The 27103-nt window shown below is 46.5% G+C and overlaps 1 protein-coding gene across 1 annotated transcript in view; it reads right to left on the reverse strand.

Moving 5' to 3' along the window:
• The window catches only part of LOC138452791 (adhesion G-protein coupled receptor F3-like), a 110574-nt gene extending 84931 nt beyond the window's left edge, over positions 1 to 25643 (reverse strand). The window contains exon 1 of the mRNA XM_069605134.1: positions 25493 to 25643. Coding sequence (XP_069461235.1) covers positions 25493 to 25643 — 151 coding nt within the window. The remainder of the gene's footprint in view (positions 1 to 25492) is intronic.
• Between the last annotated feature and the right edge of the window lie 1460 nt (positions 25644 to 27103).

Raw genomic sequence — 27103 nt, forward strand, 5'->3', positions numbered from 1 at the left:
ACTGCCGATGACAGATGGTTGCACAAAAACCCTTTAGGTTTTGCCCCTTGCAAAGCGGGCAAAACCTAAAGGGTGTCCTCTCCATAGCCGAGGCAATAAATCGTGATAACGACCCCAAGGGAAAGGAAGGGGAAAAGGAAAGGCATTCTCAGAAAAGAACCAGAGATGTCCCACGACCCCACTCTCCCTACTGTATTTGGCCTGCGAGGCCAGGCCACGTGTTCGGCAACGCCGAAGGATCTCCTCCGCTCGTCTCCTCCGTCGAAGATCTTGCTCGGCGGAGACAGCTTCACAACTGCGTCGAGGGAGGGATCGATGTGTTATAATTAAATAGGAAAACGACCAAAGGTCGAGGAGATGAAATCTGCAATGTCTCTCGAGGAGCTCCGCGTAAAGGCGACCAGTAGCTGGGCGGAAAAAAACAATCTGAGGGACCTCGACGCGTGAGGGATTGTGGGTACAACGCACGTCACTATAGGGATAGTATTTCAGACACGCCTTGTCAACGTCCCTTTTCGACTACGAAAAACAAAATGCAATACTCCGCAGTGACCACTGGATGTCGGACCTATGCACAGCATGTGATTCTAAGCAGATTAACAAACATCAGAAATATAGATATACACATCTAATCTATCTTTCTCTCTGATATAATCTACCTAACAATATAAAAAAAGGCCAGATGTATGTTTGTCCGATGCAGTTATAGCTTCACCTGTTGTCACTGCTAGAGGGAGCTGTTGCCTTAGGATATCTAGTCGTCCTACTGTATTAATGAAAACCTGCACTTTGGCCCGTGTACACGGGCGTCTACACTAGTTCTTAAATAATAGAAACCTCCAAACAACACAGTGCATTATTGAGTTCATGACTGGAAGGAATGAATTAATTGACCCTACACACCCAGACAACAGAGTGTGGTACTGAATGCAAAATAAATAAAAAATGAACAGTGAACCTTTCACCAATCCCATCACCAGCTCGCCACAAATCACATAGCCCTTACCCTAACCGAAACCCTTGCTGTAATACTAATCGTACACTAACTGCAACTCTAACACGTACCCTAATACTTACTTTTCCCTAACTGTTATCCTACGCCAACATCACCAGCCCTTTCCAACCACTGTATCCCTTTCTTTAACACTTACCCAAACCCATACCCTAACACTGACCCTGAAACTTAATCTACGACAAAAACTAACCAAACCCCAACATATATACTCTAACCCTAACCCCTATCCTTACCCTAACCCCTATGCTAACCCTAAAGCAGGCAATCAAAAGCCCGCTAAAACCTCATTAGTCCTAACAATTACCGTAGTAGTAATACATGTTTGGCCACTTTTCAGCTGCATTTTCGACTCCTTTTTGCTTTGAAACCTTTTCACTGCAGAGATATTTTCACCACAACTTTTTCACTGACTACATTTTTCTTGGCTACATTTTTACTGGACGCCAATAGATGCTGTGACGAGCACACAAGGCCATGGTCCCAGCTCTTTCTCTGGTCCTCAAACGGAACATGCAAAATGACCCGTATGGGCAAGATTTCAGTCATGCACCCTTGCATCCACGTTACAGCCCTACGAGGCCGCACCAAGAGCTATGATATATTAGTACAAATTAATGTATTAACTATTGTAGGGTAGAGGTTGAGCCAGAAATTCATTTTCCTCGGTGGGGGGTATATCCTCGGAGCTTCATTGCTCTTATCTGCTTGTTTTTTTTATTAAGGTCTGATGTGTTTTAAGTTATTGTAAATGTTTGCTATCATTGTATGTTTTATGGTTTGCAATCTGAAATAACATTTATAATTGAATTGACGTGAACATTAACATAACATAACAATTCTATAATAACACGCACTTCTGAACTGTCAGCAGGCTACATCGGTATAAGATAGCTAAATCGCGTACCATGAAATAGGATCAAAGCAACACCTGCTATTGCGAACAGGAGTGCTATATAATATTTTGCTTTATATTTAATCTTGCTCTAAATGATAACTTTGTGTTTCCAGATCATGTTCCTCCTCTTCAGTCTATGCTATCTCCAAAGTCTGACCTCCTCATGTCATTACACATTTGGTTGACCTGTGGACGATATGGTACCTCTGTGCCGTGAGTGCAGTCTACAAGCAGTCGGTGCTGATATAGGTTGTCTGAGCCTTATTGATTCAATTAGCTGATATCACCCAATCCATGACAAGAATATATCTCCTGGTCAATTTGTGACTCATACTTGCTGGGAGCTGCTTGCAGTATCCAACTCTTTCCAATGCCCACTTGCTGCAGGAGCAAGAGGGATACGTCCTGTACCGCAACTCGCAGGACGGGTGTGATTCGCAGGTGGTGGTATTCCACTGATACCCGTCCAGACACCGACACTCTCTCTCACCTCGTACCGCCGGGGCACATCCTACAAGAATACAGAAGGTCCCATCATGGTTAAGGGCATTTTGGCTTTAATAAAAGGCAATGAAGAGTGCACCAGAATATGCCCCTGTAACTCCTCTCATAACGGGTGGGGCATAGATATTGAGTTTATGTCTATGTTATGGAGAAGGCAAACATGATTCTGTTGCTCCATGTGGGCATGCCAGGATCAACATTAATAATACTGCTAAGCGGCACACGTACTGCTTATATTATTTTATAGTTAAACAATTTATTTTGTATTTGAATTTTTACTTGTATTTATAAAGCGCTTTCGCCAAAGCACTGGGACACAAATCAATCAGATAAATACAGTACAAAACAGGTGGAATAATGACAATTCATATAAAAAGGGTCCATATGAGTTTGCAGATAAAGAGAGAAAATGTGATCCTTTAGTAAAGTGTGAAAAATAGCAAGAGAAGAAGCAGACAAGTGTGGATATCCTAAGAAGCAGACGAGTGTGGGTATCCTAAGAAGCAGACAAGTGTGGATATCCTAAGAAGCAGACTGAGTGTGGATATCCTAAGAAGCAGACGAGTGTGGGTATCCTAAGAAGCAGACACGTGTGGATATCCTAAGAAGCAGACAGAGTGTGGATATCCTAAGAAGCAGACGAGTGTGGGTATCCTAAGAAGCAGACGAGTGTGGATATCCTAAGAAGCAGACGAGTGTGGGTATCCTAAGAAGCAGACGAGTGTGGATATCCTAAGAAGCAGACGAGTGTGGGTATCCTAAGAAGCAGACACGTGTGGATATCCTAAGAAGCAGACCGAGTGTGGATATCCTAAGAAGCAGACGAGTGTGGGTATCCTAAGAAGCAGACGAGTGTGGATATCCTAAGAAGCAGACGAGTGTGGGTATCCTAAAAAGCAGACCGAGTGTGGGTATCCTAAGAAGCAGACTAGTGTGGATATCCTAAGACGCAGACGAGTGTGGATATCCTAAGAAGCAGACGAGTGTGGATATCCTAAGAAGCAGACCGAGTGTGGATATCCTTACACCGCTTATTATGATCTTCAAGAGCGTAGACGTGGATTCACAAAGCTTTCTTTCCTAGGAGTAAATGGCACTTACTTCTGGTCATTACCATAGGTAATTTACTTGGAATTCACCAAGGGGGCCTACGAGGGAACCCCAAAGGATTTAGGACTAGGTATTCCGTTGGCTTACGCTTTGGGTTAAGTCAAGAACGTTTTGCAAAATCCAACGTTTCCAGTGGGATTCTAGGGAACTGTGGGTGTGTCAAGAAGTTGTCCCAATGGGGAAGATGTGCGCGGCCACATAAGTGCAACTTTATTGAACATTCACAAACCCTGTAGGTTGCATTAGATAGATTTGAGAAGACAAGTGGCGCCTGAGTGTTCCAGTTGTAAGTGTTGGATGCAGGTCTGAAAGTGAGTGAAGGTATGTGCAAGTGAGTTGGCTGAGTCAAGTGGGGAGGAATGGCCGTTAGAAGGCTCATGAATGGTTTATTGCTTACCGGTCGTGATGCTCATCTTTGTGATAGTGCCCGGGGCCCCCTTCATCTGGTGGGGGAGCCTCACGCTGATGAGGGAATCCTGCACTCTGGAAAGATCACTTGCCGCCACTGCCATCGGAATGAACTGCACATAGGCCGAATACAGAAAAGAGGCGCCTGCAAAGAAACAAGGGGAGGCATCAACTGGTGGTGATCACTGAGTTCTCCAGTGCTCCTTAAGGTTCTTAATTAACTATAAAGTTAAACTTCCATCACCCTTTGCTCCCTCACTCTTTGATTGCCTCCGGTGCCTCTCTTTCATTCTGAAACCCCTTGCCTGCGTCAGTTTCACTTTCTTAGTTTTGGCTTTTAGGTGGTGCCTAAGCGCCACCTATAAACCAAAACTAATGCACTGGAGTACAGTTAGAAGTGAGATGACACATGAGGAGAGAAATACAACGTGTGTGTGTGTGTGTTGTTTGGTTATTTACCCACCGATTGATGACCCATGACCATACTAAACCCTATGGCCCTCCCACCCACTACCTGCCCGTCCCCCTGGACTCTCTTTGAGCTAGCACTCTCTCTAGCAGTAAATCAAACTTTCACTTGCCAGTGTTCTTTCTTTTTGTTTTGTGATACATTTATTTTCACATTTTCCGCAAATAAAATAAGGAAATACACAAACAATGAACATATGAACAATGGAAATCACAGAAACTATTCAACAACACCTACCCCCACCGCCCCCACCAACCAGTTAATAGCACAGAACACATAAAGGGAAGGGAGACAACACACACAACTACACGCACGCACACACACGCACACACACCACCACCAACAACCCAAGCAACGGCCAAACCCGAACCTGTTCAGCCAGTGGTATTTCTAAGCAGATTGCTGAGAGTTAATGGCTTAATGGCAGTTGTAAATCGGCTCCCAGTTAAATAAAAATTGCGTCCCCAAGTGTGCCGTCAGTCACTTGATTCATGGCTGTACTTTGCACTGAAGTCCTGTTTAAAATGGGCCTTGACAAAGCCAGCCGTTTTGGCCTGCGTGTAGGTATTAGCTACGGCCATCCCAGGAAATCACGTGACTTTCCAGTTTCCAGTTGTAGCCATGTTATGCCAGTATCTGGCAAATCCAGGCCTACACAAAAACTAACGTGTGGCTTTGCCAATGCTTGACATTCTACTTGTCTTCAGTTATGTTTCTTTTTCGTTCCGTTAGTTTATTTATTTATTGCACATATAATCAAATAATGACTTTGTACAATCTCCATCATAAGATATTTTCAATATATAGGCATCCATATTTATTTATTTTATTTATACATAATGAAAGCAAAAATAAGAAACGCCTGCAATTCATACACCAAGTTTATAGAATATTTACATAAAATAATAACAGACATTATGGCATAGAGACACATCCAATTCAAACGACAAGTTCATAACATATTTCCATTAAATAATCGCTATAGTTAACACCATAATACATAATATGGAAATCGTCCCCACCCATTAAACATTTCCAGAGCTCCTGTTTAGAAAATCTAAAGCAATCATTCCGTTAGCCAGCTGGGAGCCAAACAGGCCAGGCTTACTCCAACCAAGCCCATTTCATTTTCAAAGAAGCAAGAATACCTTTCCTTTCCTGTGCCGGCATTGCCAACGAGGTTGGTTCAAGACGCAGTTATAGCACATGCGGTAACTGGAGACAGCTGCTGCGCTCACCATCACCCCTGACTGATATCAAGCAATTACCAAGCTGTGAGATCCAACTCTCGCCGGTATTGCGACCTTTATTTATAAGAGCCCTGATAAAGCACAGGCGTGAACCCCACGTAGGCTCAGCTCAACAATTGAAGATTGCGAATTACCAAAATAAAAAGAATTACAATTAATACTTCATGAAACAATGATATTTGGGATTTCTCGCATAAGACTTGCCTCCAAATAACCAAAGTCTTTGTTAGGCAGAATTACATGCAGTACCCTGTGGGAACACTACACACAATTAAGAATACAAGTGACAGTACAATTTCACCTTTGGTACAAGCCTGTACTACACACTTATAGTGGTAGCGGTAGCGGAGCAGCCAGACTTATCTCAAGAGTAAGTGAGCAGTACAAATAGTTACACAAAGGACAGCAATTACTACGATTCAGGCAAACAGTGACTCAAGTTGTCTAAGTAAAAGAAAATATATTTAGTTACTCAACAGTTGTATAACATTTCACTATTCTAAGCAAGGTCAAAATCACAATCATAAATACACCACACCACTTCTCTTAAATTCCAGAAAAGTTAAGCTCACAAAATGAAGTGGGAGCAAAATGGCACTCCAGCACAAGAGAGACTACAGTGAGGGGATCAGCTAGAAAAGGCTTAGGGCCAAAGTCACTAGGTCAAAAGTATTTTGCTCAAGATCACACAGTTCAGGGTAGTTTGCGGTAAAGTTCGCGGCACAGATTCCAGACGGGGTTGGTTGGTAGAAAAGTTAGTTCAAAGAGAAGAGAAGGACAAGCCCTCGGATTGGAGAAATATTTCAAACACTTTCACCACGGCTGAGCGAAACGCACAACCAGATTTGCACAGTACCTTAAAACGGAGACGGGGCTGTAGCTGAGGACGACGTTCCTGGTAGTTCCTGCAGGCTCACGGTTCCTGAAGCGACTGTCGGACTGATCAGAAGTAGGAAGACTGGAGGGTCCTGCACTACCCAGGGACGAAACCAGCAGCAGAGCCAAACAATGAATAAAAGGTGCGCTCCTTAAAACCCAAGCAGGGTCCGACCTTCCTGGCTATCCGGCCCACTGTATCTCTGTACAGCGGATTCGACCAGAGGAGGGGTCCTGGCTTGTAGCTTGGGCAAACTGGTTGGTCCCACCAGCTCAAGGGAAGACGTTTCCTGAAGGATCTTCTCTGTCGTCTGATTTGGAGATTCGGACCTGCAGCAAGGCTTCACCGGGCAGTTCAGTCATTGTAGGGGTCCTCTTCTTCCAGTTCCTCATTGGTCCTTTCATTCCAGTGGCGACTCTGCTCTTCCAGTCCCAGAGACCTGCTTTTTATGCAGTTTTCCCCCATTCATACAGCCTGGCTGTCAATCACACAGCAGGGTGGCTGCCCTGTCAAGGCCAGTCCCCTTATCCAATCAGACAAGAGAGTGACTTGGGTTACCAAGGGAACCCATGGCAGGGGTCCAAAGATCCCTCCCTGCCTACCTAGACTATCAGGCGCCTTAAGGAGGGCTTCTGTGCAAAAGCCTGTGAAAAGACAGCGAACAAAGGAGTCATCCCCAGTTTGGCGCACAGAGAAAAACACGAGAAAGACTAACAAAAAGAAATTGTGACTAAACCCAGCCGGAACCAAAATAAAACATATATGGTCAAGCAGGTTTTATGTTCGAGGCTAATATAATAGCCTAATATATTACCACGTTATGTAAGATAACCGCGGTAGGAAAGTTAGAGTGTGGAATCTGATAAAATGAGATGCCTGGATTGTTTCATTAGAAGAATCATAAGACTCATTGGAGAGAATCATTACTCTTTGTTACAGAACCAATACACATTAGTACCCATTGTTAGAGAACCATTAAGCAGTATTATCCCTTTAAGAATGATTGCATCCTGTTTAGCTATCCATTGTACATTGCAGAAGTAGCATCATTACAGTTATCCATATATTAGACTGCCACTTTGCCATTTGCAATAGAATGACACTTGCATGTATTTGAAGTGCCATGATTGTGCTTTAGAGCACGGTATATTTACATCATGACATGTAGAGATGATGTTTTGTATTATGCATTTTAGCGCTTAGGCTGAGAGAAACGTATTATTTGCAGGAGAGCAGAACGAATGATGCCTGGAAATGACACACACTGTCATATTTGAAAATTACATGAAGAGCCATTTAGTATGATGGAAGTTTTTGTTATGCTTTATAGAGACACATGAAGAGACTGTCATGTATGTATGTATGTATCAATGTATGTATGTAAATATGTTGAGTGTGTATTTAGAATGAGTTTGTATATAGTTAGCACTTGCATTGCGAGAGAATAGTGTAAGCGCTAGGAAGCATTTAGCACGAGGCCTATGAGCCATTTCTGATGGAGACACACAGAAGTTGCCTGCGCCACTGGGCTCAGCGCGAAGATTGTTATGGAACACTGGAAGAAGGAATTTGTAAACAGATTGGTTGATAAGAAGTCACCCTTGCCCGAGTGGGGAGAGGGAAGGTGGCTAATCAGTTTGAGCTGGTGTGCCGCAGAGACAACTAAGGTGGAAGGGAGCGACATGGGTAGAGAGGAGAGAAGCCTTTTCACACAAGGAGTTGCTTTGAAAACGGGAACTAAGAGAGCATTTTGTGATGCCAACAGTGCAGTGAATGCAGATATAGATGGAACTAGATGGTAATTTGCACCGCACACAGATAGCCATGAAAGAGATATGATGTCCAATGTCACTTTGACACACTTTGACACAGCAAACGTAGTGCACAAGACAAGAACATAACACAGATTGGCAGGCATTTTGTTAAACGCTGACAGGGAGAGACATTCTTAGGCTTACGGAATGTGAGTAGCCATGGAGAGATGAGTGCGTCATTTTGGAAGAGTATAACCAAGGGGGAGAGCGGACTGTCTAGCAGAGAGTTGCGAAGAGTTGCAGAGAGTTGCAGGGAGTTCCAGGAGTTAGTTGCTGAGGAGTTGCTGAGGTTGTTGGCTGTTGGAAGGAGATGGTGCAAGATGGAGTATGAGATGCGATAAGAGAGGTGTCTTGGTGCAGCAGAACCTGAGGAGGAAGAGAGAGAGCTTGGCAGTTGGCAGTTACCAGTTCTTGAGGCCTGCCACTGACTGAATGATTGCAGAGTCGTGCATAGAGGAGAGACCTGGCAACAACAGGGCTGGAAACCAAGAGAAGCAAATGGGAAGTATGGTCTATTGCCTACACTAAACTGATTGCTTTGGGTTTGATAAAAGGGGAAATCAGACAGGGATGATTTAGAGTGAGTGAGTGTGAAGGATTGGTGTGGATTGGTGTGGATTTGATGTAGATTTGATCCTGCATGAAGGTGATGGATGCTGACGCTTGCATTTAGACTGCATTTGCATTATAGGCTTGCATTAGAAACCTGTAAGGCTTATAGTTATTGCATGGTAGATTTGCTTTGCACCAGAAGTATAAAAGGTGCAAATTAGACATAGTTTTAGGATTGTCTGCATTAGGATTGCCTGCATTATTATGCTTAGCTGTGTGTGCATAAATAAATGTATTCCATTGTTATAATTGAATCGATTCATGTGTTTTCTTATGTGTGTCTTATGTTATTTGTGTCCACAGTAGTAAGATAGGAGTAACACAGTGCACATAGGGCCTGAGAAACGAATGCAGCAGGGGGGGAGGGTATAGTGATCAATAACCCCTATGGGATTGTCAAAGGTTGTCTGAGACCGGAGCATGGGGGAGGGCAAGACGATGGTTAGGGATTTGTTTTTTTCGGACTGACAAGGGTAGATACCACTGCCACCAGCCAAGTCTTAATGTTAAGGGAGCGAAACAAGGCTCCAAGTGGCACAGACAAAAAGGGGTAAGAATTAACCCTTTCCAATATTCCATCTATGATGGGGTGTACTGAGTCTGTGGTTTAAAGTGACTATATAAAGTTAATGGCAACGTTACCTCTTTCGGTGGGACAGTAGTCAGCCCCAGAAAAATGGAGTCAGTGGGAAGTCTCAAAGACAACCCTGTGTCACTGCACTGAAGGTGCTGTGTAACACACACAAAAAGTGGTGCACATGGAGTAGGTGAGGCTCCAGTGTCCAAGATCACACAGAAAGTAGAATTACAAATATCAAAATACATGTAAGAGTGGAAAAAAAGGCTCACACTCTTACCAGGTGAAAAAAATAAATCCTAGAAATCCAGCAACGCTGCTGAGGGACTCAGTAGGTAAGGGAAATTAGCCATTCTGGCGAATTCTCCCTAACACTCTTCTTTGGTTTTGGCACATTCTGTTGCCAAAGCACCACTTTATGGCATGAATCAATGCTGCATAGAAAGGATGTTGGAATCAGAATATCTGGTTGGCATGGCGACTGGCAACACTTTTTACATGAATTTGCTGGCTTACTGATTGTTCAGTAATCAGGGCTTGTATAACAACATGTGTGCCAATTAGATGTTCCATTGCATGAAAAGGCCTACCTGCGCTTTCACGTCCCCGGCGGCTCAGTGATTGCTGCTTCCTGGCCAATCAGGAGCCTCCTAGCCTGAGGCAATCCATTGTGAGGGCGAGGCATGCATTTGGTGATGTGGACCTACCCATGATGCAGGAAAAACTGCCTGTGCTATTTGGAAAACTTGTTGCTCTGCCGTTAACCACTAAGCAGTTTGTAGAGTCCGTCCTTTTCTTACTTTCCACGCTACAAAACTTCTTATCTCGTTGTTAATCTTCTCTCGACTATTTTACTGTTCTGTTATGTTCTTTGGTCTTCCCCGCTCACGTCTCGCTCCTCTTAAATCAAGTCACCATTCTTCTATTTGTTTACTCTGTCTTCTTTCTTATTGGGACTCGATTTCCTCCTCTCTTGCCTCACTTGGCTGGCTGTCTTTCTATTCCCAGCTTAAATTCAATTTTCTTTGGTTGGTATTTAAATCTCTTTACGGTCTGGCTCCCGATTATCTTGCATCTCTCCTTTCATTTTATCATCCTTCTCGCTCTCTTCGCTCTTCTGGTCTCTTCAGGCTGAATGTTCCCCGTCAAAGCTGTGCACAATCCGCTTTCGTTCATTTCAGCTGCTTGCTCCTTTTCACTGCAACGTGCTCCCTCTGTCTCTCCGCTGTATCACTTCTTGCTCTTTGTTCCGTTCTTCCTCAAAAACTCACTTGATTCAGTTTCCTGATTGATTGTTATCGGCAGTACCTGAATGTAGATTAGCATTACTGATTTTATGTACCGTTGATTTTCTGATGTAAAGCGCTTTAGAAAAAGGCGCTATATAAAGTAGAATAAAAATACAAATACAAGCAGTTCCCGCTTCTCCACATGCAGCGGGGATCCGACCGGGCAGCAGCAAACAGTGCTGGGCTGTGCCACCATGAGCGTGGATGGAATGGTGGCGGCACAAGAGGCCTGAGGCAGCCCACGTGAATTCTCTCCACACTTTGGGGGAAGGGAGGAGGATGAACGATTGAACAAGCTCTGTAAAGCATTTAGGGAAATCAGACACTCTCCTCTGTCCAACTGTAACAGCCAAAGCTGGCCACATTAGTGTAAACGCCATGTGGGTGTGAGACATTTCACTGTTAGAGTGAGCGTTGTGACAAATGCAATGAGCAGAGAGCCTAACGTGCATTGCATTCTGAGAAGGGTTTCATGCTTTAATCATTATTACACAGATATTTCAAATATACCATTATGTGGTCATTCTTAAATGCGCGATAATTTTGTGTGACTCGATACTAAACCACATGGGTGCTATTTGCTACCCCTTTCTCATAGGTGATTTATTTACAGAATGTGGGTGATTTATTTATTCACTGATTGAATTGCTTATATACTGACTATTGCACCTGTCTCTTGGATGCACACTTCCCCCACTTCTAAAACACACAGAGTGCAGTCAGTAAGCCTCTACCTCCACACATCACTGCACATGTTGCCTCTCATACAGAAAGGAAGAAAGTAAACATATGCAGCTACAGGACCACTCTTCCAATAACACTCCACTTAACACAGTCTAATCAGGGAAATAGCATTTCCCTGGTGTTAGTGCATTTGCTTACCTATGAGGACATCTGCTGGCCATGAGTAGAAGTACAGACCTTTTGCTATAACAAGAGATTGATAACATGAAGAAGAAAGGGTGCAGTACCACTGACAATCTATATATGGTCTCACAGAAAATCACTTGGCAGCCAACACACCACCCCAATACAGAGAAATAGCAAATAATGTTCTCATATATTTTAGCCATCACCTGGATAGAGATCCTCCCATAGTGAGAGCAGAGCTGTTTCCCAGTTAGCCGGACTCATTCAGCAACTTAGTTCAGTCACATAGACCTGCACTGGGGTAACCTGAATGTTCTGGGTACTTTTTATGAGTGTTTGCAAGTTGTAAAAATAGTCATGTGTGCGTTTGCTTTTAATCAATGTTGCATTGGGCGTATGTTGGAATCAGAATATCTGGTTGGCATGGCGACTGGCAACACTTTTTACATAAATTTGCTGGCTTACTGATTGTTCAGTAATCAGGGCTTGTATAACAACATGTGTGCCAATTAGATGTTCCATTGCATGAAAAGGCCTACCTGCGCTTTCACGTCCGCGGCGGCCCAGTGATTGCTGCTTCCTGGCCTGAGGCAATCCATTGTGAGGGCGAGGCATGCATTTGGTGATGTGGACCTACCCATGATGCAGGAAAAACTGCCTGTGCTATTTGGGAAACCTGTTTCTCTGCCGTTAACCACTAAGCAGTTTGTAGAGTCCGCCCTTTTCTTACTTTCCACGCTACAAAACTTCTTATCTCGTTGTTAATCTTCTCTCGACTATTTTACTGTTCTGTTATGTTCTTTGGTCTACCCCGCTCACGTCTCGCTCCTCTTAAATCAAGTCACCATTCTTCTATTCGTTTACTCTGTCTTCTTTCTTATTGGACTCGATTTCCTCCTCTCTTGCCTCACTTGGCTGGCTGTCTTTCTATTCCCAGCTTAAATTCAATTTTCTTTGCTTGGTAAATCTCTTTACGGACTGGCTCCCGATTATCTTGCATCTCTCCTTTCATTTTATCATCCTTCTCGCTCTCTTCGTTCTTCTGGTCTCTTCAGGCTGAATGTTCCCTGTCCTAGCTGTGCACAATCCCGCTTTCGTTCACTTCAGCTTCTTGCTTCTTTTCACTGGAACGTGCTCCCTCTGTCTCTCCGCTGTATCACTTCTTGCTCTTTGTTCCGTTCTTCCTCAAAAACTCACTTGCTTCAGTTTCCTGATTGATTGTTATCGGCAGTACCTGAATGTAGATTTGCATTACTGATTTTATGTACCGTTGATTTTCTGATGTAAAGCGCTTTAGAAAAAGGCGCTATATAAAGTAGAATAAAAATACAAATACAAGCAGTTCCCGCTTCTCCACATGCAGAGGGGATCAGGACCGGGCAGCAGCAAACAGTGCTGGGCTGTGCCACCATGAGCGTGGGTGGAATGGTGGCGGCACAAGAGGCCTGAGGCAGCCCACGTGAATTCTCTCCACACTTTGGGGGAAGGGAGGAGGATGAACGATTGAACAAGCTCTGTGAAGCATTTAGGGAAATCAGACACTCTCCTCTGTCCAACTGTAACAGCCAAAGCTGGCCACATTAGTGTAAACGCCATGTGGGTGTGAGACATTTCACTGTTAGAGTGAGCGTTGTGACAAATGCAATGAGCAGAGAGCCCAACGTGCATTGCATTCTGAGAAGGGTTTCATGCTTTAATCATTATTACACAGATATTTCAAATATACCATTCTGTGGTCATTCTTAAATGCTCGATAATTTTGTGTGACTCGATACTAAACCACATTGGTGCTATTTGCCACCCCTTTCTCATTAGTGATTTATTTACAGAATGTGGGTGATTTATTTATTCACTGATTGAATTGCTTATATACTGACTATTGCACCTGTCTCTTGGATGTACACTTCCCCCACTTCTAATACACACAGAGTGCAGTGAGCCTCTCCCTCCACACATCACTGCACATGTTGCCTCTCATACAGAAAGGAAGAAAGTAAAAATATGCAGCTACAGGACCACTCTTCCAATAACACTCCACTTAACACAGTCTAATCAGGGAAATAGCATTTCCCTGGTGTTAGTGCATGTGCTTACCTATGAGGATATCTGCTGGCCATGAGTAGAAGTACAGACCTTTTGCTATAACAAGAGATTGATAACATGAAGAAGAAAGGGTGCAGTACCACTGACAATCTATATATGGTCTCACAGAAAATCACTTGGCAGCCAACACACCACCCCAATACAGAGAAATAGCAAATAATGTTCTCATATATTTTAGCCATCACCTGGATAGAGATCCTCCCATAGTGAGAGCAGAGCTGTTTCCCAGTTAGCCTGACTCATTCAGCAACTTAGTTCAGCCACATAGACCTGCACTGGCGTAACCTGAATGTTCTGGGTACTTTTTATGAGTGTTTGCAAGTTGTAAAAATAGTCATGTGCGCGTTTGCTTTTAATCAATGTTGCATTGGGCGTTTCACCACTCCACTCCACTACCACTCCACATCCCCATTCCACACCAACACTTCATCACACTATCACACTTTCCCACTCAACACACCAACCCCCATTCCAGACCCACGCTCACCACCTACACGCCACTACTTCACACCGACTCTTCACTCCACTTCCCGCTACATGCCACCACACCACTCCACCTCACCACCTTTCCACATCACCACTTCATAAATCAATTCCACACCACCACTCCACACATCCACACTGCCACTCCACACTTCCACACATTCGCTTCACACCACCACACTCCACACCCCTACTCAACACAACCCCATCATTATACATTCCCACTCGACACCCCGACAACTACACACCACCACCTCAATTCACCTCGAAACCACTGCACTTGACACCACCACACCATACCACCTCTCCATACCAAAACACCACCCCAACACCAACCAAACCACCACCACTCCACATCACCATTTGACACACCAGAACACCCCATAATTCCACCCCAAAACTATATGTCCCCACACCACCACTCCACGCTCTAACACCACCACTCCATACCATAACTGCACATCACTGCACACCTCTGCACCACTCCACACCACCACAACCCCAATCCACACAACCACACCCTAACTCTAACACCCACTCTAGCCCATTCCACTCTAACACCATGCCCTGCCTTGCCCCTCTGCCCACCCACTCTACCATACACACCCTACCACTAACCTGCCTATCTCCAACAGCTCACCCCACCCTAGCTCACATCCGCCCACCCCAACTCATTCTAGTGCATCCCCATAGTACCCAATCCCACTGTACCCCCACCTTCCCTAACCCATCCTTGCCCACCCACTCTTCCATACTCAACGTTGACCCCCATCCTAACTCACACCTGCTTATCTCCACCACCCTGCCCTCCCTAGCCCATCTCTGCCTACCCCCACCAACCCTATCTCACCCATGCTTTCCATGCTCATCACTACCCATAGCCTCCCACCTTAGCTCACCCCTTCTCCCTTCCACCTTAACTCACCCATACCCCTGCTGTCCTAGCTCACCACTAAAATCACCATGCCTGCCTTAAAATGACCAAATGTAGTGTTTGCTGACATGTAACATTAGTAATACACGTAGTAAAAAGACTTAACGACACTGCAGTGAAGAGAAGTCTTTCAACTATGTTTATTACTATTGTTATTTTTCTGTAAGCACTCGTTTGTAGACATGTTTGAAATTACTGGCTAAGAAGCACCCATGTATTTACTGTATTCTTACGTATAAATCTTTTGAAATATGTGAGTGGGGATGCACGTTTGCTTGAACATTTGTTGCCATTCTATATGTTAACAATTGATTTGTCTCTAGCATAGTGGGGGCTAGGCAAACCTAGAACTGTCCACCTACAGAGCATTCACAAACCCAATGTAATAGTGTGAGTCCAATTTATTTCAAAATGGATGCAATAAAGTTAACGTGAGTATAATGATTCTCTAAGTATGTACAGAAACAACAAACATTTCTGGGAGTGTATTATAATATCTTATGATGAGTCATTTATAACACGCCTGTACACAAGTGTTTCTGGTAACATTCCCCACATACTGAATGTACATCGGATGCATCCAGCAAGATTATTGGCATAAGCACAGCACGTCAACACTGTGATGAGTTATTTGCTCATTACAGCTAGAATTTGGAAACCATGATGTTCCAAAGGGAGAAAAGACAGACTTCTGGCTAAATCATGCAATGACTTTCTCATGGCCCCCACTGGACACTGGAGCGTGTTCTAAAGGGCAACATCAAGTGATAGTACTAGTATCAGGTTTTTATAAGTCACTTCCTGCCAGATTTATTTCACCCGTCGGTGAGTAATTGTGATTTAGGCAGCAAAGATGAAAACAGGCAGAATGTGCATTAACAATCCAAAGCAGGCATAAACCACCAACTGAAATAACTAGAAACACTCTGGGAAGCAGGCGCAGGCATGGCGGCGGGATTCAAAACTGTGGAGCCTCTTGAATATTACAGAAAATTTCTGATAAATTTGAAATTCGAGTTGAAATTACATCAACATCGGTGGTACATAAGGCTGTAGTTGTTCGAGCACTGGAATAATTCCGGCTCCTTGCTCGAGATTTAGAATTCTCTTGAATTCTTTTCGAGTTATACTTGCGGGTCTGACCATCAAGAGCATATAATACTGGAAGTCAGTTGTAATATTGTATTAATTGTTTCTCCGTGGAATAGAACAGATCTTGGACAATTATTGTGTTGATACACTTTCAATGTGGATGAAATGAAATGATGAAGACTATGTGGGGCTAGCTAATGAAGTGCTACTACATATATATTGCCCCAATAGTTTTGTTCAATTTTTATTGTGATTGAATGAGGCTGATTGACATGAGTTGCAAATGATGGTTTGATTGTTGAGGAATGATGGTTGTGTTAGGTTGTTTTATAATCTGGTGTATTATGCTCTCCTGCAATATTTATGTAATTTAATGTGTGCATTAATTGATGATTAATTCATTGTGGAAAATAATGTATCTTAGCAAATACATTTTGATACCTTTATAAATTAAAAAACAACCTCTGGACAATTTTTCAGTATACTTTGTTACTTAATACCCTGGTCCAGGGTGTGGGGTGTTCCTGCGCCTTTCAGTATGCATATAAACCACCAAGGCGCCAGTGTTAAGCAATTAGAAAAGCATGAATAATGCGTAAGACATGAACAATTAGAAAGGCTTGTTTAACAGTATTCGTAAAGAGCACATAGTGCTTGAAATCAAAGAAATTCGAGTATAACCAGCCAACACGTGTTTCGACACCCTAGGCTCTTTTTCAAGGCTGTGTCAAGTACAATGATAAATGAGCCAAGTAAAAATGAACAGCCATATACTTGATGCAAGGAAAACAAAGAGAACGTCAATGAATTTCGAAAAAAGGAAAGGGGAGGGCGGGAAGAAGGAGGTAAAAGAGGGAACAAGCGAAAGGAATTGATTAATTAAAAAATAAATAAATAAACTAATCGACTCCTGAAATACTTCAGGACAGCAAAATATTACAAGAATACCACCTCATCCACGCACATATTTATTTATTTCTGAACTTGTACGCGGGACTAAAGCCCGAAGGTATCTTTGCGCTCGGGGGTCAAGCCCGTCCCAATGTCACAGAAACAGCGATAGCCTGCAGAGAAGAACCAAGAGACAAAGTGAAATAAAAAGGTTTTCAGGGCCTTTCTAAAGGCAAGATGATCACTGGTAGCCCGCAGAGCGAAAGGCGGCAAGTTCCACAGCTGAGAAGCAGCCACCGAGAAGGCTCTCCTCCAATAGTGGTTCTGGAAAAGCGGTGGACCGTCTCGAGTAAGGAATTGCCTGAACGAAGGTTCCCAGGGGGAGTGTACTTGATACATTTCTTCTGAAAATAAAGGCACCTACCCCATAGTATGCGTGATGGACAATGCACATAGACTTAAACTTAATTCACGCCTCCACAGGAAGCCGGTGCACGCTCCAAAGCACTGGGGATGCATGAGACCACTTAGAGTGACCGGTAGCCAAACGAGCTGCAGAGTTCTGCAGTACCTGCAGACGCCGATTCAAAAATGTAGGCTGAGCCAGCAGTGTGGAATTGCAGTCGCCTAGGGTTCCAGCAATAGTCACTGAGACTACAAGAGTATGCAGACCCACTGGGGTGAAGTGTGGAGTTGCTGTAGCCTAGGGTCCCAGCAAGAGTCGCTGAGACTACAAGAGTACGCAGACCCACTGGGATGAAGTGTGGAGTTGCAGTAGCCTAGGGTTCCAGCAAGAGTCGCTGAGACTACAAGACTACGCAGACCCACTGGGATGAAGTGTGGAATTGCAGTAGCCTAGGGTCCCAGCAAGAGTCGCTAAGACTAAAAGACTACGCAGGCCCACTGGGATGAAGTGTGGAATTGAAGTAGCCTAGGGTCCCAGCAAGAGTCGCTGAGACTACAAGACTACGCAGACCCACTGGGATGAAGTGTGGAATTGCAGTAGCCTGGTGTCCCAGCAAGAGTCGCTGAGACTATAAGACTACGCAGACCCACTGGGATGAAGTGTGGAATTGCAGTAGCCTAGGGTCCCAGCAAGAGTAGCTGAGACTACAAGACTACGCAGACCCACTGGGATGAAGTGTGGAATTGCAGTAGCCTAGGGTTCCAGCAAGAGTCGCCAAGGCTACAAGAGTACGCAGACCCACTGGGATGAAGTGTGGAATTGCAGTAGCCTAGGGTCCCAGCAGGAGTCGCTGAGACTACAAGACTACGCAGACCCACTGGGTTGAAGTGTGGAATTACAGTAGCCTAGGGTCCCAGCAAGAGTCGCTGAGACTACAAGACTATGCAGACCCACTGGGATGAAGTGTGGAATTGCAGTAGCCTAGGGTCCCAGAAATAGTCGCTGAGGCTACAAGAGTACGCAGGCCCACTGGGATGAAGTGTGGAATTGCAGTAGCCTGGGGTCCCAGCTAGAGTCGCTGAGACTACAAGAGTACGCAGACCCACTGGGATGAAGTGTGGAGTTGCTGTAGCCCAGGGTCCCAGCAAGAGTCGCCGAGACTACAAGACTACGCAGACCCACTGGGATGAAGTGTGGAATTGCAGTAGCCTGGGGTGCCAGCAAGAGTCGCTGAGACTACAAGAGTACGCAGACCCACTGGGATGAAGTGTGGAGTTGCTGTAGCCCAGGGTCCCAGCAAGAGTCGCCGAGACTACAAGACTACACAGACCCACTGGGATGAAGTGTGGAATTGCAGTAGCCTGGGGTCCCAGCAAGAGTCGCTGAGACTATAAGACTATGCAGACCCACTGGGATGTAGTGTGAAATTGCAGTAGCCTAGAGTCCCAGAAATAGTCGCTGAGGCTACAAGAGTACGCAGGCTCACTGGGATGAAGTGTGGAATTGCAGTAGCCTGGGGTGCCAGCAAGAGTCGCTGAGACTACAAGAGTATGCAGACCCACTGGGATGAAGTGTGGAGTTGCTGTAGCCCAGGGTCCCAGCAAGAGTCGCCGAGACTACAAGACTACGCAGACCCACTGGGATGAAGTGTGGAATTGCAGTAGCCTGGGGTGCCAGCAAGAGTCGCTGAGACTACAAGAGTACGCAGACCCACTGGGATGAAGTGTGAAGTTGCTGTAGCCCAGGGTCCCAGCAAGAGTCGCCGAGACTACAAGACTACGCAGACCCACTGGGATGAAGTGTGGAATTGCAGTAGCCTGGGGTCCCAGCAAGAGTCGCTGAGACTATAAAACTATGCAGGCCCACTGGGATGAAGTGTGGAATTGCAGTAGCCTGGGGTCCCAGCAAGAGTCACTGAGACTACAAGACTACGCAGACCCACTGGGATTAAGTGTGCAATTGCAGTAGCCTGGGGTCCCAGCAAGAGTCGCCGAGACTACAAGACTACGCAGACCCACTGGGATGAAGTGTGGAATTGCAGTAGCCTGGGGTCCCAGCAAGAGTCGCTGAGACTACAAGACTACGCAGGCCCACTGGGATGAAGTGTGGAATTGCAGTAGCCTGGGGTGCCAGCAAGAGTCGCTGAGACTACAAGAGTACGCAGACCCACTGGGATGAAGTGTGGAGTTGCTGTAGCCCAGGGTCCCAGCAAGAGTCGCTGAGACTACAAGATTACGCAGACCCACTGGGATGAAGTGTGGAATTGCAGTAGCCCGGGGTCCCAGCAAGAGTCGCTGAGACTACAAGACTACGCAGACCCACTGGGATGAAGTGTGGAATTGCAGTAGCCTGGGGTCCCAGCAAGAGTCGCTGAGACTACAAGACTATGCAGACCCACTGGGATGAAGTGTGGAATTGTAGTAGCCTGGGGTCCCAGCAAGAGTCGCTGAGAATACAAGACTGTGCAGACCCACTGGGATGAAGTGTGGAATTGCAGTAGCCTGGGGTCCCAGCAAGAGTCGCTGAGACTACAAGACTATGCAGACCCACTGGGATGAAGTGTGGAATTGCAGTAGCCTGGGGTCCCAGCAAGAGTCGCTGAGACTATAAGACTATGCAGACCCACTGGGATGGAGTGTGGAATTGCTGTAGCCTGGGGTCCCAGCAAGAGTCGCTGAGACTATAAGACTACGCAGGCCCACTGGGATGAAGTGTGGAATTGCAGTAGCCTGGGGTGCCAGCAAGAGTCGCTGAGACTACAAGAGTACGCGGACCCACTGGGATGAAGTGTGGAGTTGCTGTAGCCCAGGGTCCCAGCAAGAGTCGCCGAGACTACAAGACTACGCAGACCCACTGGGATGAAGTGTGGAATTGCAGTAGCCTGGGGTCCCAGCAAGAGTCGCTGAAACGATAAGACTATGCAGACCCACTGGGATGAAGTGTGGAATTGCAGTAGCCTGGGGTCCCAGCAAGAGTCGCTGAGACTACAAGAGTACGCAGACCCACTGGGATGAAGTGTGGAGTTGCTGTAGCCCGGGGTCCCAGCAAGAGTCGCAGAGACTACAAGAGTACGCAGACCCACTGGGATGAAGTGTGGAGTTGCTGTAGCCTGGGGTCCCAGCAACAGTCGCCGAGACTACAAGACTACGCAGACCCACTGGGATGAAGTGTGGAATTGCAGTAGCCTGGGGTCCCAGCAAGAGTCGCTGAGACTACAAGAGTACGCAGACCCACTGGGATGAAGTGTGGAATTGCAGTAGCCTAGGGTCCCAGCAAGAGTCGCTGAGACTACAAGACTACGCAGACCCACTGGGATGAAGTGTGGAATTGCAGTAGCCTGGGGTCCCAGCAAGAGTCGCCGAGACTACAAGACTACGGAGCCCCACTGGGATGAAGTGTGGAATTGCAGTAGCCTGGGGTCCCAGCAAGAGTCGCTGAGACTACAAGAGTACGCAGACCCACTGGGATGAAGTGTGGAATTGCAGTAGCCTGGGGTCCCAGCAAGAGTCGCTGAGACTACAAGTGTACGCAGACCCACTGGGATGAAGTGTGGAATTGCAGTAGCCTGGGGTCCCAGCAAGAGTCGCTGAGACTATAAGACTACGCAGACCCACTGGGATGAAGTGTGGAATTGCAGTAGCCTTGGGTCCCAGCAAGAGTCGCTGAGACTACAAGACTACGCAGACCCACTGGGATGAAGTGTGGAATTGCAGTAGCCTAGGGTCCCAGCAAGAGTCGCTGAGACTACAAGAGTACGCAGACCCACTGGGATGAAGTGTGGAATTGCAGTAGCCTGGGGTCCCAGCAAGAGTCGCTGAGACTACAAGACTACGCAGGCCCACTGGGATGAAGTGTGGAATTGCAGTAGCCTAGGGTACCAGCAAGAGTCGCCGAGACTACAAGACTACGGAGCCCCACTGGGATGAAGTGTGGAATTGCAGTAGCCTGGGGTCCCAGCAAGAGTCGCTGAGACTACAAGAAAACGCAGACCCACTGGGATGAAGTGTGGAATTGCAGTAGCCTAGGGTTCCAGCAAGAGTCGCCAAGGCTAAAAGAGTACGCAGACCCACTGGGATGAAGTGTGGAATTGCAGTAGCCTAGGGTCCCAGCAAGTGTCACCGAGACTACAAGAGTACGCAGACCCACTGGGATGAAGTGTGGAATTGCAGTAGCCTAGGGTCCCAGCAGGAGTCGCTGAGACTACAAGACTACGCAGACCCACTGGGATGAAGTGTGGAATTGCAGTAGCCTGGGGTCCCAGCAAGAGTCGCCGAGACTACAAGACTACGCAGACCCACTGGGATGAAGTGTTGAATTGCAGTAGCCTGGGGTCCCAGCAAGAGTCGCAGAGACTACAAGAGTACGCAGACCCACTGGGATGAAGTGTGGAGTTGCAGTAGCCTGGGGTCCCAGCAAGAGTCGCAGAGATTACAAGAGTACGCAGACCCACTGGGATGAAGTGTGGAGTTGCAGTAGCCCAGGGTCCCAGCAAGAGTCGCAGAGACTACAAGAGTACGCAGACCCACTGGGACGAAGTGTGGAATTGCAGTAGCCTAGGGTCCCAGCAGGAGTCGCTGAGACTACAAGACTACGCAGACCCACTGGGATGAAGTGTGGAATTGCAGTAGCCTGGGGTCCCAGCAAGAGTCGCTGAGACTACAAGACTACGCAGACCCACTGGGATGAAGTGTTGAATTGCAGTAGCCTGGGGTCCCAGCAAGAGTCGCCGAGACTACAAGACTACGCAGACCCACTGGGATGAAGTGTGCAATTGCAGTAGCCTGGGGTCCCAGCAAGAGTCGCCAAGACTACAAGACTACGCAGACCCACTGTGATTAAGTGTGCAATTGCAGTAGCCTAGGGTCCCAGCAAGAGTCGCTGAGACTACAAGAGTACGCAGGCCCACTGGGACGAACTGGCAGATTTTACTCAGGATCTTCAGTTGAAGATGCCCTGAACTACACCTAGCGGCAATCTGCAGAGCCGCCCACAAGGATGATGCCACTGTAATCCCTAAATTCTTAACAACTGGCCACGTGAAGAGGGTCTGAACATGAGTCCACATACTTCAAAAAGCATTCCTATGATTGAATGAACCATTTACAAGTGGTAAGTGCCACAGATGTAGCATTTCAAGAATGATGAACGATGACAATATTGGCAAGCCTGGGCCTGAAGCACCTTCACACAATACCTTCTCACCTCCAGGCAGCCTCATAAACTGACCACACCACTGTCCCGTGTGTGTGACAATTTGCAAGAACACGATCCTGAAGGTTGCAGAGTGGAAGAATAAGTGACATCAAAGTGCACGGAAGTGCAGTCACTAACTCATGAGTCAGTTTCAAAACATCAACTATACACATACAGTACAATCAGAAGTGGACTTAATCTTTAAATATGTAACTTGCAATGAGACAAATAAAGGACGCTAGATTAGCTTAATCGTGTATAATTTGCTGGACGATAGAAAAACGAGAGAGGAACTATGAATGGTCATAAGTGGCCTATAAAAAAAGAGCCCAACATTTGTTTGGTGGATCGGGACAATGATCCACCCTATCTACCAACAAGCAGATTGGGGCAATGATCCACCCTGTCTACCCACAAGCAGATTGAGGCAATGATCCACCCTGTCTACCAACAAGCAGATCGGGGCAGTGATCCACCCTGTCTACCCACAAGCAGATCGGTGCAATGATCTGCCCCGTCTACCCACAAGCAGATCGGGGCAGTGATCCACCCCGTCTACCCACAAGCAGATCAGGGCAGTGATCCACCCCGTCTACCCACAAGCAGATTGGGGCAATGATCCACCCTGTCTACCCACAAGCAGATCGGGGCAGTGATCCACCCTGTCTACCCACAAGCAGATCGGGGCAATGATCCACCAAATATGTAACTTGCAATGAGACAAATAAAGGACGCTAGATTAGCTTAATCGTGTATCATTTGCTGGACGATAGAAAAACGAGAGAGGAACTATGAATGGTCATAAGTGGCCTATAAAAAAAGAGCCCAACATTTGTTTGGTGGATCGGGGCAATGATCCACCCTATCTACCAACAAGCAGATTGGGGCAATGATCCACCCTGTCTACCCACAAGCAGATTGGGGCAATGATCAACCCTGTCTACCAACAAGCAGATCGGGGCAGTGATCCACCCTGTCTACCCACAAGCAGATCGGTGCAATGATCCGCCCCGTCTACCCACAAGCAGATCGGGGCAATGATCCACCCTGTCTACCCACAAGCAGATCGGGGCAATGATCCACACTGTCTACCCACAAGCAGATAGGGGCAATGATCCACCCTGTCTACCCACAAGCAGAGCGGGGCAGTGATCCACCCCGTCTACCCACAAGCAGATCAGGGCAGTGATCCACCCCGTCTACCCACAAGCAGATTGGGGCAATGATCCACCATGTCTACCCACAAGCAGATCGGGGCACTGATCCACCCCGTCTACCCACAAGCAGATTGGGGCAATGATGCACCCTGTCTACCCACAAGCAGATCGGGGCAATGATCCACCCTGTCTACCCACAAGCCGATTGGGGCAGTGATCCACCCCGTCTACCCACAAGCAGATTGGGGCAATGATCCACCCTGTCTACCCACAAGCAGATAGGGGCAGTGATCCACCCCGTCTACCCACAAGCAGATCGGGGCAGTGATCCACCCTGTCTACTCACAAGCAGATTGGGCAATGATCCACTCTGTCTACCCAAAAGCAGGCGGGTGTTTGGTGGATCGGGGCAATGGTCCACCCTGTCTACACACAAGCAGGTAGGTGTTTGGTGGATCGGAGCAATGGTCCACCCTGTCTACCCACAAGCAGGCAGGTGTCTGTGAATTAACTGAACATGACAGGCACAGTTTGAGAATAGTGTTGTTTGCCCAAGCCCCGGTCCTTAGTATGTGAAATAACACCCGTTTTTACCACCCCCTGCTTATCCGGTCATTAGTCATTTACCCCATGCGGTACATCAGGAATATCACATGTGGGGATTATTCATGATTATCCATCGAAATTCTGCTTTACAATCCCACACACTTCTACCTCCAGCAAGAAGGTGTATCTGGAATTCTGCATATTTCTGATTAGATTACCGCCATAGGTGCAATAAGCTCATAAGGTTGTGGAACGCCTCAGATTTACGCATGCGGTAATGGCAATTACTGCAGGTGGGAATCCGGGGTGGAACACCCCACAACTCAGCAATATTTTGGCTATAATGACCGCGGGTGGGATCTATCCTACTCGGTAGCAGCTATGAAACCTTAAAGATGGTCTCAAAGGGCCTTCAGAACCCAGGGATACTGGCATTATAACGCATGGCCAACATAAGCATGTTCTTACAGAGGCAATACTGGCACATATTGGTGTGTCAAGCATGACCCGAATCCTGACCTTTGCCTCTTTTCATGTGGCCAGGGGAAGGCAGACGCTTCCTCATCCTGCTCCTGGGTGTGGTGTTCTGCGGGAGGATCCCATGGGGGGGAAACAGGTCAGGAGGAATGGGAAACCCCCTGTGTAATTTTCCCCCAAGTGCCCAATTTATTTATGGCCGATTGCAAAGTGGAAATAGTTGAGAAAACTAAGTTTGTCATCAAGGACTTAAAGTTCCATAATTCCCCCACTACTGAGACAAGGAAGAAGGTGCTTCGAGGAATAAAGAGGCAGGAGTGGTCAGCTAATTGGTAATAATGACCCACACCTGAGGGACACTGGGAGGCATAAAAGGCCCCCTCAGGAGAGGGTAATGGGAAAGCAGAGGAAGCAAGACTGGAGAAATCCATGCAGGCCGTCTACGCAGTGGGAAGCAAGATTAGGAGCCAGAAGATGCCAGGACCAGTGTGGGTCCTGAGAGTGTCTGTGCCTCCAATACGGTTCACTGCAGAATCTGCGCAGCGGGAAACGTCAGAGGGAAACACTTGAACATCCAGAGTGCGTTGTGTGGAGATTGCGCAGCGGGAAGCAGTAGAAGCAGCCGAGAGGTACCAGGTGGCTGGGTTGCAGCCAGAACTCTCAGGAGCCATGGCGGCTCCAATTCAGCATGGCAAATGCAAAGGCGATCTAAAGGAGTGTGTTTGCCTGACCGGGAAAGCCACGAATACATCAGTCCTGCGAGCACCAAACGAGGCACATGAGAGTGACCTACCCAATGAGTCTGCAGCATATGAATGACTCTGGGGCACTCCGATGCTGACTGCGTGTGTCGTACAGACGGTTTGAATCGCGAAGTGAGCGAGGACTGTGCAGATGAATATTACAAATAGCAGAACCAGCAAAGATAAAAGACTCTAGAACTGAGTTTACAGGTTGCGAGAGACTCCTACAGCCTGGCGGTGAAGTCCCATTGACACCTAAGTCGCACAAGCAATACCCAAGCCAAAAGGGGGTGAAAACCTGCCAATACCCTTCCATCACATATTGCCAAAGACCAGAGGGAAATGTGGAAAAGCCCCAGGGTTGTACAGACCATTACTCAGATTCTGGGATACCAAGATATATAGTTGATACAAACCTACATTGCCAAAGACAAACAAGAAACCAGAGAAAACCTCAGGCTTGTCAATGTTGTCTATTGGTGCAGAAGGAAAAGGGAAGTGGCAACCAGGCTGCCCTTCTGGTGAAGGTTATCCAGAGGGAGAGGAGCAGAGTTGCGAGTGAGATCATAAAGGCTCAGATGAAGGCTGTTTTCCCTAAAAAGAAGTTTAACACAATATATGTTACCAAACACTGCAAGGCTGTCATTGTTCCAGGTTGGAAGGGACCACTGTTGTACATTTTCTTTAGTGTTCGTCGGGCAGGCGAATAGACGTGAATGGCACCACTGTTGTGGTAATACACCTGGTATAAGAAGTACATCATGTATTGTGGCAAAACAGGGGAGGTCTGGGAAACTCTCTACCAGCACGAACACAGCCCATCGACTTGTTCTTGGGTGGATGGCCCCTGGGAGAGTCTCAACCAAGTCTTTAGCTCACTGTTCCTTTCACAGAGAAGAAATATCCCCACATATCAGTCTTTGTCCTGCCCAAGGGCAGTCCAGCACAGAAATGCTAGGCAATTCTCCTCTGAACAGCAACCCCATACTTTCAGCCTAGTTGGGCATCATCAGTGAGGTGAAGCTGTGTCTCTCTAAGAGCAGTGAGCAAGGGGTCCAAGTCTGGAGTCCCCTGGTAACTTAGGGTGAGACCCAAAGTTACTTGGTATGCAAAACAAGGGGGGAGGGTCTGGGAAACTCTCTACCAGCATGAACACAGCCCAATGACTTGTTCTTGGTTGGATGGCCCCTGGGAGAGTCTCCACCAAGTCTTTATCTCACTGTTCCTTTCCCTGTTTCTTAGAGAGACACAGCTTCCCCTCACCATGAAAACAGTTATTTTTTATAACAGGCACTAAGGCTCATCCTCCTAGACCAAGTCCTTAAAAACTTTAATTTTCCAAACTTAATAACAATTTGATTTGGGCAGAAATATCACCCATTTGTACA

Source organism: Ambystoma mexicanum, chromosome 4p (genome assembly GCF_040938575.1).
Source record: "Ambystoma mexicanum isolate Mex_15411 chromosome 4p, UKY_AmexF1_1, whole genome shotgun sequence".
NCBI lineage: Eukaryota > Metazoa > Chordata > Amphibia > Caudata > Ambystomatidae > Ambystoma > Ambystoma mexicanum.